Raw genomic sequence first — 13,823 nt, 5'->3', positions numbered from 1 at the left:
GACAGATGGCACTCCTCGGCAGCCACAGGACAATCTCCTGAGTTCCCAGCTCTCCTTCTGGCAACTGAGTCAGAAAAGTCCGTGACTGATGGAAGGCAGAGGTGGAGCACAGCTGGTGGGAGGTGGCCAGGGAAGGGGACCTGCAAGAAGCTGTGACAAGTGTCCACGCAGAAGAAACAAAATGAGGCGTGCATGAGACAGGAACGCTACAGAAGTCTCGCTTGACTATTGGGCCACCCTGGCCAGGCAACGATGATAACCCAGCATTTTCTATAAATTCGTAAAATGCCAAGGTTGGAAAAATGTGGCTTTGGTGTCAGGGAAGCAGAGCAGCATCTTTGTTGTCACTGCACACGGGTCCGTGGCCCCTTGCTTCCTCCCAGGCAGCCTGTGGGGGTAATTTGTGTGTCTGAGGAAAGCTACCCAGTGGAGATGGAAATTTGCAATCCAATGTTAAAAGGTTGTGGCCTTTCCCTTGTTAAGGGGCAGTGTGCTCAGTAGTTTATCAACAAATTCCACATTGTGGTGGTTGGGAAACCTGTATGTGGCTTTGGGAAATGCACGTGCATTTGAGGCTGCTGCTTCTCAGAATGCTGCTGGAAAGGTACTTGGAGAGAGCCACTGAGACAGGACGGGGAACCCACCCCAGACTGGCAGCTGGAGCTCAGTTCTGGGTAGTACTGCCCAGCCCCTGCCTTTCGCCACTGTGAGGAGCTGACTTCCCAAGGGGAGCTGTGGCATTGTTTTTCTCTGTCTACCCATATAGATGGGTATTGTGATTGGCTTTTTAAAATGTTCCCTGTTGTGGTTTCTTGGTAACAAAAGATGAAAACCTGTGGGTGTTTGGTGGTGACATTAACAGCTGCCTATTACATACGATAAGGTTAGGGTCATGCAGAATCAGGATAAAGCACACAGGCAGGTCAGGTGGTATATGAAGTCTATTGAACGAATAGAGAGGACCAGGGAAAAGGGTTGTTCTCTGTGCAGGTGCCTGTCCCTGATCTAGCCTCCTTTCAGTCTCCGACATCAGGCACTGAAAAACAGACCATTCCAGACCAGCATCTGGGCTGCCACTGAGCAGAAAACCTGCGCTCAAGGCAGCTCTGCCTCTCAGCAGAGGGCTCGGCCACGTCAGCCCCAGCTCACAGGGGATGTAGCGGCTTGCCTCCTGCATCCTGGGAGGCCTGCCTTGCCCCTGTTCTAAAGAGAGACACAAGGCTGATGCCTGCAGGACCTGACAGGGGGCCTGGGAAGAATCTTCAAAGGGAGAACTGAGATGCCACTCAGCTCACACATGTGAATCTACAACTATCTATGTATTTTGGACATTGGATGAAAGAGTTGGGAAAGCCTGGAGAAGCCATCTTCCAGCCTCTCAACTCCTCAGCCAAGAGGACCCTCTGTTCACCACTGAATGGAGAACAAAGAGCACCAGGGAGGGGGGATTCCTAATTACAGCTCCCACAGCTTCACTACAGTAAGAGACCAGTGTGTTGGTAGTCCTTTAGTGAAAGGCAGCCGAGACCCCTGAAGGGCTCACTACTCTTCTATTTTGTTGCTGTTCCTGAACTTTACCACCATGACTGTTATGTTGTCAGGACAGCCCCTGTAAAATGACTGTAAAACTATGCTCTTTGCCCCAAAATGAGGTTCATCCAAGCGCTCCTTGATGAATCGAACTGCTTCTTCGTTGCTGAAAGCGTCCCAGAGGCCATCCGACGCCAAGATCATGAACTCAGGTTGGAGCTTGTCCAGGTCAAAGGTCAGGATGTCTGGGTCTGGGATGACCACGTTGAGATTTTTCAGTGGATAATCTCCTAGGGATCGAGACATGGCCAGAATCCCTTGGACCCTCCAGGAGCCATTAAAACTGATGAAACCACCTGGAAAGACAGAAGGCGCCATTAGCTGGCTTAGCTTACTCAGCTGAGTTCTTCCCCTGCCTGGTACGGTCTGGGTACTTGTGCAGTCGGGTGGCCTGCTGCATGAGAGCTGGACCCCAGGCACGCCCCTACCCGTCACCCACAAGATCAGGCAAGATCCTGAGGCATGGCGTGCAAACTGACTGCCCATAGAGCCGCATGTTTTCACTCCTCGAAGACCACATCGGTTAGGAACGGGAAGGGCACCACGACAGCTCAGTGACAGCAGAGAGCACTAGGGTGGGGATTTGTGGGGAACCTCAAAGAAATGCTGAAAGGCAGCTGAGTGGGCACCAGAGACTGGAATATAGGCCACCCTTGGGTGTGCATCAACAGATCTGAAAGCAGCCTGCCATGATAGGATTAAGGAAAGGCACATCCTAGTATCATCAGACGCAGGTCAGACTGCTTGGTTGGGATTCCTGACTTGGTCACTTCTACCTAGATGTGTCTTTGGATGAGAAACCCTTAACTCCATTTCTTTGGCTGCAAAATGGAGACAATCTTTATTCCATTGGCTTGTTATAAGAAATAAAGGACCATTTTGTATAGATCGTGTAGCACAGTTCCTGGGCATAATATGCACTCAATAATATTACCTATTTTTTAAAGCAGCCAGAACTCGATTCATTCTAATATCCATCAGATATTAAATACTTGTTCTGCGCAAAGCAATGCATAGGATATGAAGTTATACAAATTCCACATATCTTTCCCCAAAGTAGTAGATCATTTGGGCCCAGCGTGGTAGCCTGTTGGTTAAAGTCATTGCCTTGCACTCATCGGGATCCCATATGGGCGCTGGTTCTAATCCTGGCAGTCCAGCTTCCTATCCAGCTCCCTGCTTGTAGCCTGGGAAAGCAGTTGAGGATGGCCCAAAAGCTTGGGACCCTGCACCCGCAAGGGGGACCTGGAAGAGGCTCCTGGCTGCAGATCAGAGCAGCTCTGACCATTGTGGCTGCCTTAGAGAGTAAATCAATGTATGGAAGATCTTCCTCTCTGTCTCTCCTCCTCTTTGTACATCTGACTTTCCAATAAAAAATAAAATACATATTTTTTTTAAAGAAGTAGATCATTTGATGGGAGAGAGAAATCACTACATTGAATGGTATAAGCAGAGTACAGTGTTCTTTCAGGGGAGACAAGGATGTGCCAAGTCCTGAAGACAGGCGGTAGATGGAGGAGTGATTTCTGGTCATGATGATCTGGGAGGACAGGGCATTGAAGCTGGAGTCCAGATGGCACATAGAATTTCTATGGGCCCGAATGTAGGGGCTATTCCAGCAAGTATGGTAATAGTGGGCAAAAGCATGCGCTGTGGGGTCAGTTTGGTTTTAATTCTGGTTTCCTCACTCATTAGCCCTATGCCCTTGGGCATGTAAGCTTCTTTAGGGTTCTAATTCCAAGCCCTTGTTAAATGCTAACACTCTTCTCAGCCTCAAAAGACAAGCGCACATGTCTGTGAAGCACGAGACTTAGCTCCTGGCACTCCGTGTACAAACACTGGCTGACAGCTGATGTTACGGCAAACACTGGGGCAGACACAGAAAGACCGCCATGAACAATACTTGGTCCGGCGTGGTTTGAGCTTATTCCTGTGCTAAGCAGGAGGGAGGAAGATGCCGTAAAAGGAAGCCTGGGCTCAGAGAAAGACACACATAAAGAAGGCGAAGCCGATCCCTGTTCCTTGAACTCTTGTGAAATAGATCCTCGACCAGAAATGATGTAAAACAATGGCAGTTCTGAGAGGCTCCTTTGGAGATGGTGTCCACATTGGCTTCGGTGAAGAATCGTGGTGGCAGGGGGCACAGGTGGGAGGTCTGGCATGGAAGAAGGCGGCGCATGACAGAGCAGGGACATCTCGTAAGAGCACTGGGTGCTGCAGGGGCAGTTCTAGGTCCATCAGGTGCCTTGCCGTCACTGTGAAGCAGTAGGTGATTGTACCTGAGGCCAGGATCACAGCAGAAGCTTGATGAGCACTTCCTGTCTGTGTCAGTCAGGAGGTCAGAATATCTTGCTCCTCCTGTCTGCAGCTCATCAAAGACCGATGCTCCTAAACTATTGTTTGCTTCATCCCATCAGCAGAAAACCTGACCAAAGCTGCTGCTCCAAATTATTCTGTATCTCAGGCAGTCCGTGCAGCAGGGAGTTGCAAAGCAAGTGAACACCTTTGGACTTGACAGTACAGCTTCCTCTTGTGAAAGCTCAAATGTTGATGAGGCTTGCTTCATTTATTCAGTGAGCCGAAGCTGACCTGTAGAGACCCCGGGAGTCAGTGTGCAGATTACGCCGACAGCAGGGCCGATCCTGGTTGGAGACCAGTGTACCGGGGCATCCCGCTGGCTCCCTGCCGGCAGCTGGCCTGCTGCCTGGCATAGCACGCAGAGCCTACATGCCAGGGGAGTGGAAGAAATCTGCTCTTCCCCAAGTAGAAAGCAATCTAATTATGAAACTATAATAATTGATAATCCTGCTACAAGGTGTTTTCCAAATATTGCCTTAGTGATGCCTACTGGCATACCCAACGTAAACTGCAACTCCTTTCTTTGCCCTCCTCATTTTCTTACCCACTTTATGTCTCTCCATAGCAGTTATCACGTTGTAATACACCATATAATTTATTTTTCAATTCTTCTCTTGTTAATGTCTAGATGCTCTATTCCCTACCTCCTTGCCAATTTCAGAATGTAAGTTTCACAGGAGGCTTATTTTGGGGATGAGACATTTGGAATAAAAACATAAGTAAATTGGCTTGGACTAGGCACTGAGCTAGTGCTGGGGATATGGAGATGATCAAGAATGAGTTCTTTCCCTCAAGGGGTTCATAGTCAAGAAGACTGGGCACCTAACAAAGACCAGTATGTCCATAAACTGAGATGACCTAAGAGGCCTACATAGGATGGAGGGAAAGATAAAAGAGACCATCTATTCACAATAGGTTGTGCCACCATGTGATAAGAAGGCTCCCAAAGGGAACTCTTGAACCTAATCTTCAGGTAACGATCATGTACTAGACAGTGGGAACAGCACATGGAAAAGCCTAAAGCTATTAGAAATAAGGTTGGTGAGCAGTGACCAGGAATCTAGGTATGAGTATGAGAATGAAAATGAGGTGGGAAGCAGAGGCCTAAGCTGAAGGAGGGATTTGAGGGGTCCTTTTTAAAGTGTTTCATCATGAAGCAGGGGACACTCAGTGGTTATGGATCTGTTAGAAGACATGAAGCCAAAACTGCCACAGTCGCAGCCTCGCTCTGATGGACTACTTGCTGGGTAAGCAGTCAGTCTGATCCCGCACGAGTCCTCCAAGCAAGCGCCTAGCTCATCCAAGGGGGCAGGTTTCTTAGAGGCTTTCAAAAGCTCACCAGCTCGCTTTATCCTCTTTCTTTCCTTCAGCTGGTAAGGCTTGTGGTCATGAGACAAGGGAATGGCGTTCCCATCTTTGTCACACAGCACACCACGGGAGTCTCCCACGTTGGCCACAGTGAGATCTTTGTCTGACAGTAGAGCAATCAAGCACGTTGTGCCTGAAAAACAGAAGAGGCAGTGAGGGAGGTGAGCAATGCAGTAAGATTCAGTTGCTTCTCACGGTAACTGGGTTTTCTCACTAAAACCGCCTCTCCTGCCAGGTAAGAATTTGCCTCTACCCACCTTGGGTACAATAGCTATTCACTTAACAACACTGATCAAATTTGACTGTCAATTTTGTTAACCATGTTATAATGAGACTGAAAAAGGATAGGATAACATTGTCATTCTCCTAAATCTCTTTGTCTCTGCTGTGCTTAATTTAAACTCATATAGGATTAGCAGAGAATCAAAATCAGTTTGCAGCTCCTGACAATGGATATGCACTTTTGACTTCTCTTTGATGTTGTTTTTATGAAGTCCCCATTGAAAGTGGAGAGGTTGGGGACGGGGTGGTTTCTCAGCTTGGGGGTCTGGGAGAACTCGGAAATGATAATCCCACAGCAGATCTTTGCAGCCAGGAGGGGGCTGCTGGTGTCAAGAAAGGCTGCAAAGACCTGTAGCCAAAACTAGACCAGTCCCAGGGTATACCTGGGGCAGACTGTAAAGGCAGAAGCAGAAACCCTCCTGGCGACGACAAAAATAAGGTCTAGGTAGACAGGCAGTAGGAGGGGGCTGTCAGAATAGGAAGGAAGGTGAAACTGAAGAGCTCCTGGCCTGAGATCCACACAGCACAGGACAGTCTTTCTTCAAGTCCATTTGGAAAGGAGGATGGATGCAAGCAAATGGAGTTCAACAGCCTGTCCTGCAGCCTTGTCTCCTCCCACCCTTCCTCCTCCTGACAGCGTCACTCTCAACATGCAGACACCTCCTGCTACGTGCAACCAATTCATATCCTGCCCCAAACTGACAACATCTCCACTTGCCAAAATTATTCATTAATTAGTCTTCATTAACATTTCCCTCCTCATTAGAAAGGTCATATTCCAGAACAAGAATGTGAACTGCATATAAATAGCTCTTTGGTCTTCATAGAAGTGCAGAAAGAATAGACACACAGAAGAAATACAGCTTGGTTATCAAGAAGAGAGAATAATTAGATTTATATGCATACTCATCTGCTGTAATTCTGCTGATATTCCATTCTTGAAACCAAAACTGCCTCATTCAGAAATGAAAATACATGTAACGTTGGCTAACTCAGGACTTCCAACACAAAAATTATCATAGAGAGAGGGGTGCTAATCTCAAGTACTACCAAACACTTTCTCGTTTACTATTTTTGAGAAAGCAACTATAAGAATGAAAATCATTCTTATACATACATACATAATTTGTATAATTAGAAATTCTTATTCTTAGTTGTCAGTAGTGGCTACATTTGGCTTCCTTACTTTGTCCTTAAGCATGGGTTGGGTCAACCCACTAGACACAGAACATAAACTGCTCTGTAAGAGTCTGAAAGGTAAATGCCGGTTTGCTTTACTAGATACTACATGCTTCGCAGGCACTACACCAGTGCAGCACTTGGAGCCGTCTCTGTAGGGTCCTCTTCTCAGTGCTTGCTGGATGAGCAGGTCCCGCCCTCAGCCTCCACACCAGCCAAGCCTGTGCCGTGACCCTGGCTGACAATCCTGACACCCATTCCCACTGCCTTGTTGGCATTGCCATTACATGTTGCAGCAAGGAATCCAGGGGAAAGCTTTGGGGCCTCTTGTGAAGGAAGAAAGAGATTTGAGTGGCTGAATTAGGTGTTCCTTCCCCACGCCCTCTCACCAGAGAAGCAATATAGTAGTATGTTGATTGCACTGAACTGTTGTGTAAGACTTGTTTTTTAAAATGGGAGAAGGAGTAATTCCTGTAGCTAAAAAAAAACAATTGGAATTCAATCACATGTGTGATTAAGACTCACTAAAGGATTTCCAGCAGAATGGCAACATAATTAGATTTGTTTAAAAAGAACATTCTAGTGGATGTAGAATACAGATAAAGCAGAACCAGTTAGAACAGGTGAAATCAATGAGGATCAGAATTAGCACAGTAAACATGAGAACACACACACACGCACACACACGCACACACACACCCCAGAATGGACAGATCATTGAGAATGAGGGAGAGAAAGGCAAAGGGATGAGGAATTGCCTTATAATCCAGATGGGGAATACTGGGCACCCAACAGACAACAACCCAGGGAGACGTATGCTGGAGGCTTCTGGGAAAGTCATTCTCTTGCAATGACCTCTGTGTTTTCCAGAACTGTGGCAGCATTTGCAGTTATAAGGGGTCAGGCCTTCAGGACCCAGAGAGGATGGGGGAGTAGAGAGATACAGTGCCCAAGGCACAGAGCATATCAGGCACCTGCTGTTGAGGCAGCCTGGGACCACCCACCCTTGTTTTGTGGGAAAGCGTCTTTCCTGCGAGTTGCGGTTAGACTTTGATTTTGTTGGAAGAACAAATAAACTCCTAGTTTATTCAGGGGCTTGTAACTGCAGTCCAGGAAGGGATGAACAGCTGAGAGATTTTGTGTAGCTGTAGCTTCATTTATATCCCTTTGGATATCACTAAGATACATAATCTGCCTTTCTGAAGAACACAGTCTCATCATTTCTGTGAGATGAAGATCTACCTGATAGGTGCTGGTTCTAGTCCTGGCTGCTTCACTTGGGCCAGTTCTGTGCTTCTGGCCTGGGGAAGCAGTGGAGGATGGCTCGAGTCCTTGGGCAAGACCCAGAGGAAGCACCTGGCTCCCAGCTTCATATCAGCTCAACTCCAACTATTGTGGCCATTTGGGGAATGAACCAGTGGATGGAAGACCTCTCTCTCTGTGTCACTCTTTGTCTCTCTGCAAAATCTGCCTTTCAAGTAAAAATAAATAAATATTTTTAAAAAGAACTGTTTTCCTATTTAAAAAAAATAAAAAAGGAAAATGATCGACCTGATGATGCAGACTGCAGGAATGTTGGCTGACATGCAGGCTGCCTGTGTGTGCTGCCCGTGTCAGAAACAGAATCGTAGATCAGGACAAAAAGGATGTGCCCCCAAACAGCATTAGAGTTACAGGCACACAGAGTATTCTAGATCACTGAGGTGTTACCATTTCTATTTTCACAGAGAAAATTTGCCTGTTCCCTGGTGAGGCCTGTGAGCTGGCACAGTAATTTGTGCAGAGCAATGGCAGCACCTGTTGGGGAGGCTTGTGAGCACCGCGAAGCAAGCCTGGTGCCTCTCCACCAGCGCCTTACTGTCTGGCTTTGCCATCTTTGTGTGGGATCCTAAGAGACAAAATATAACCTGACAGAACAAACTGTTTTATTACTGAGAAACTGCAGAAAAATAGAGTGCCCTCTAGAAAAATGCACAGAGCCACCTTGTCTTTTGTGTACTTGAGAAAAATCACTCCAAGATTCTGGCTACTAGATTTTTTTTTTTTAAGTTATCTATTTTCACCTCCTTCAAAGACAGGGAGAAGGAAGGAGAGGGAAAAGGAGAATCTGTCTTCCACTGGTCCACTCCCCTTAATGTCTGCAGCTGTGGGTCTAGATCTAGGGCAAGCTGAAGACAAGAGCAGGACCGCCAGGTACACCTTCCATGTGGGCAGCAGGTCTCAAGGTCGTTGATCATCATGTGTGCTCCCAGGCACAGGAGCAGGAAGTCGAACGCAAGTGGAGTGGGATGCTGGCAGGCACCCCCAGGGGCAGCTTAGGTCACAACACTCATCTTTGGCTACTGGTTTTGGGAGAAAAAAATTGTTCCTCACAGTACCATCTATCAAAAAATATCAAGGCCTGATAATATTAATTCTGAACTACAGAATATTTTTATATAAGTAATCTGGTCCAGATGAAAATTTAATAGCAAATTTGGAGGAGATATTGGAAGTCCAATTCACTGAGCTAATGTCAGAGATTTAAAAAAAAAATGAATGAACACAGGCTAGCCTTCAGAGTTCCAGATGAGTCAGCCCTGGAAGTTATTTCACTAATAAGTCTTAGAAAATGGCACCATTATCCACCTAGTTGCTCAAGACAGAAATTTAGGATTCATATCCTTGATTTTTCTCTTTTCCTCATTCCTGATTCAATCCATCATCAAAAATTGGCTTCCTAGTTCTGCTAAACTGTCCAATGTCATGCCGCACCACTTTCACTTGGTCAAGGCCTTGCTCTGTTGCCCAATCTGCCAAGCCTTCGGCAGTTTTTAAGATCTTTGCAATTCACAGTCCCCTCTGCCTTGTAAGTTCCCAGAGTGATCAGTACCAGCCAGACCTTCTTCAACAGAGATCTCCACTCTAGTTCCTTCATTGTTCTCACAGAAGTTATGTTGCACCTTGCCTGTTTTAAAAAAGTATTTAGTGTTAACCTTCCTCCTGTAGATGACAAGCATCACAATGGTAGGGATATTGCTTGCTTCTTTCCCTACAGGAAAGGAAAAGCACTGTTTGTGGAATGAATGAATAGCTGAATGAATAAGCTGTGACACCTGATGTCCTGACCTAACATTATTCTAAGCTCTTGATGTCTTGCTCCGACAGGTCGAATTCAACACTGCATGGAACACCATCATCCAGGTAACTGCCATACAGAGTGCGAGCTAGCTGTAGGAAAACACTTCTTACATACTGAACAAAAAATTCCTGTACATGTCTAACACAAGCTCCCACACAGAACTGCCAACCCACGAGTGTTCCTAATTCTTTTCTCCACTTGGAGATCCTGTCCCAGAGCAAATGAAACATGGGGAGGGGCTTCCACTTTTGTCACACTTGCCAAAGCTGCAGTATCTTGTGAAGCAATCACAGTGGTGGCCATTGTCAACAGCTAAACAAAATGGGCCTCCTTCCAACCTAAACTGACCTCTCAGAAGAATGGGTGCACTTTTGTAAGGTCCTGATCATTTCTGTTTTCTTTAGGGAAAACACATGTGCAAATTATTCATCATTTTTCCCTCTAAATTAACATTTTTTCCTGTGATTTACTTCCTGGAATTCAGACAAAGTAAAATCATACAAGTTCTTCTGGATTTCTGCAAATGTTTTGGTTGGATGATAGTAGGAACTTAATTTATGTGAGGAGTCAGCTTGAGAAAAATGCAAATCCCAATGAAAGTGGAGTAATACGTGGATTCGCCAGTATCTCTTCAGACTAGTTATGAATACTTTAAAAACCTCCTCAGCTTGGTTCAGAACCAAGAACCAAGTAGTTGTGATAATTTGGGTAGCCCTAGCAACCCAGTAAGTGGGTCATTATCACAATTGCAGCTGATTTTTTTTAAATATGAAGGGTGGGGAGGGCACGTTTTATTTTCTGTTAAACAGATGAGACAACAGGGCTCCAAATCCCCAAGAGTCTAATCCATAATTACAGATACATATGAGCTGAATGCCTTAAAGACTAAAACATCTGGGAACCTGGAATTATTACCCTAATAACAAAAGTGATAGGTCCTATTGCTTAAGCATTCTAATGCTAGACAATTTATTTTAACTTCTTTGAAACTGTAAAACAAGGAGCTTCAATAAACTCACTTCCATGAGCCTCTCAGTTTGGATATTTTGCTGGTCTTGTGGATATAAGAAAAATCTTGTGGCCTTCTTGGAGTAGCTGTACTTGACTACTCTCGAAAGAACATAAGTTTTGAAACAATTTTCTAATCTAGGAAGGGCATACACAATGACAAGTGACAACCAACATTACGTGTCAGTGCTAGGGGCTGATACAAACTGGGGTACACGTGCCAAGGGATGGTTAGCACTGAGGAGTGGCTGCCATTTGAGGAGGCAGCTCTATTGTAAATAGTTTTTCAGATTTATAAGGAAGTCATGTGTATGTGAAGTCTTCTGAATTTGGGCAAGCAGTTGGTGACCCTGTCCTCTTGAGCTTTCTAAAAATGATTCTTCATGGCACATCTTTGTGTGTCAATAGTGATGACAATGAAATTTCTGTTGACCCACCTTAGGAGTTACAAAGTTTTTAAAACCTATTTTGGTATTTAATTTTCAAAACTCATCAGATAGAATTATGCCCATTTTATGGATGCATTAGCTGGGCAGAGATCTTAGCTACTTGCTTCAGACCATGTGTTTAACTGGGCAGAGTGAGGGAAAGAGCAATGACTTGGATTCCATAGGTAAGTGGAATGTTTGTATCATGTTTTTGTGGTTGTCCACCTATTGGCTGACTGCATGTCACCTATGATTCCAGTATGATTCTTTGACCCACTAGACTCAAAATCCCTGCATTAATCAGCTTGTCATTACTGTAACTTTATAAAGAGAAAAGACAAATTTAGGCTCAGGCTTCTAGAACCAACCCACTGCTAAGAACCATCTTCTGAAGGTGCATTAGGAATCACTGAATCAACTCCCACTATAGCCACTTCCTAAACACCAGAAAAGGGAATTCCTGTGTGAGTTCAGCAGCCAAACCATATTCAAACTACAGTTGTCCCTTTTAAGTCCAGAATATACCCTCATTCATTGTTGTACTATTTTTCCCCTACACTTTTTTATAGTTCACTTGTATAGTTTTAGTTCATTATCTTTTTGGGTTTAAATGTTGCACTGCTGTAACTCTGCTATACATACCGCACACACTCTCAATGCTGGAGGAGACTCAGATTCGCGGAGGGGATGAAGGATGTCAACAGTTTGCTCTCTGTAAATACTCTTACTGTTCTCAAAAAAAAATTTCCCAGGCTTATCTACTTGTGGGATTATGGATCTCTGCTGTCTTCTATATATGTTTTTAAAAATTAAAATGAATTTAACAGATTATTTAAAACTACAATTTAGTTGCTAGTGCTTCACTAGCATATTTACTATAAAAACCAAAGCGTATGAGACATAAAGTTACAAACACTGAGGACTGATCATCTTGATCACAAAGACGACGACTCAGAGAAAGAGCAGCGACAATGACAGCGGCCTTGGAATAACTCCAGTTCAGATTCAACGGTTAGTGTCTGGCTATCCATCCGTGTGTGATTGACAGTCAAGTGAGCCTCAGCCTCAGTCAAGCTCCTTTGCACTGCTTGTCACATTGGAGCAGCACCGCCTAGTTCCATTCGGGGAGGACACTGTCCTGGTTGCCAATCAAAATACTCCACCTCATTCTCTTGCACTCAGCCTCCCCCCCACCCCCTTTTGAAGGCATGTAACTATGATGTACATATCAGTCAGAAAATCCTTATTTTATGAAAGCACGCCTTTAACATTTTCTTAAATGAGTGCCATCCCATTTTTACTGCTTTGGGGGTAGAGGCAGGAAACTAGGCAGAGTGGAGAAAATTGCGACTAACATACATGTAAACCTTGTTTTAAAAATACACATGGACACTCACCCATGCAACACCAGATTGCTAGTGTTAACAGTGTTTTCCTTTTATTTCATAGTGTTTTGTACAAGAATAACAGAAAGTGCATCAAAGGAGGACAAAGAGGAGGAGAAAGGGGGTAGAGGGAGACAGACATAAATACACTTTACGAATTTCAGTGGAAATGTAGCAACAGCCAGAGGGTCATTAATTAAATGCACGACATGGGAAAATCTGCACATACATTTGCAGAATAAGGAGAAATAAACTAGGCTTATCTGGTGCAGGTTTGACAATGAATGCTGGTTCTATAACACAATTTTGGGGCCCAGATGACATGAAGGCCTGATAACTGACATAAGTTACATTGGTGTGCAACATATTGGAAAACGAACAGGTGAATCCAGTCATTAATGAAACTATCCTGTGAGGATGATAAGATCACTGTCAACTGAGGCTTCCAACCCAGCTCCCCAAACCAATACTGTGATCAGTCACCTCCTGAAAGGCAGAAAAAGCGCCAGGTGGCTCTGTGATAAAGACATCTGACCCCAACTCCACTGTCTGTGTAATTTTTCAGTCTGCCAAAGTTTGACCTGCTCACAGCTTCTCATCAGTCTTATCATAACTGATGCTGTGCCAGAGACACACTTTCAGGCACGATGCCCTGCTTGGAAAACTGAACAGTGAGCTAGAAACGTTCTCCTTCCCCCCGCCACCCGCCGCATCCTTTCCCTATACCCCCCCAGCTGTAAATTCCCTTTAGAGTTCTACTGAGTGTGTGGCTGGGCCAAGATTATCACCTGACTCATTTGATTAACTGTGTGAGAGGCTGTTAAATTAATGCTAGTTAATGATTCACACTACAAACAAGTAGCTGCAGCATAGCAACTCCTACAGTAATGAGTTTAAATGTCATTTTATGTTGAGAGAGCCTGATGGAAAGTAGCTGGGGAGAGTTCTATCTGCATGGAAGGGTATTTAGGGACCAGACTGCCAGAGCTGTCATGCAGTGAGCATTCACTGCATTGGCTATGTGCTCAGTCTGTGAGATAATATATATACCTATACACACATCCATGATACACACACACATATATGGATGTATGTGTATATATG

The 13,823-nt window shown here is 45.0% G+C and overlaps 1 protein-coding gene across 1 annotated transcript in view; it reads right to left on the bottom strand.

Moving 5' to 3' along the window:
• Positions 1-400: 400 nt before the first annotated feature.
• Positions 401-13,823, bottom strand: part of PPM1L (protein phosphatase, Mg2+/Mn2+ dependent 1L) — a 301,955-nt gene continuing 288,532 nt past the window's right edge. Inside the window, exons 3-4 of the mRNA XM_004598334.2 lie at positions 5,288-5,449; positions 401-1,886 (exon numbers count right to left, since the gene is read on the bottom strand). Of these exons, the coding sequence (XP_004598391.1) occupies positions 1,543-1,886; positions 5,288-5,449 (506 nt within the window). The 3' untranslated portion in view covers positions 401-1,542. The remainder of the gene's footprint in view (positions 1,887-5,287; positions 5,450-13,823) is intronic.

Source organism: Ochotona princeps, chromosome 3 (genome assembly GCF_030435755.1).
Source record: "Ochotona princeps isolate mOchPri1 chromosome 3, mOchPri1.hap1, whole genome shotgun sequence".
NCBI lineage: Eukaryota > Metazoa > Chordata > Mammalia > Lagomorpha > Ochotonidae > Ochotona > Ochotona princeps.
Note: the sequence above shows the minus strand (reverse complement) of the source record. Positions and strands in the feature narration are given on the sequence as shown.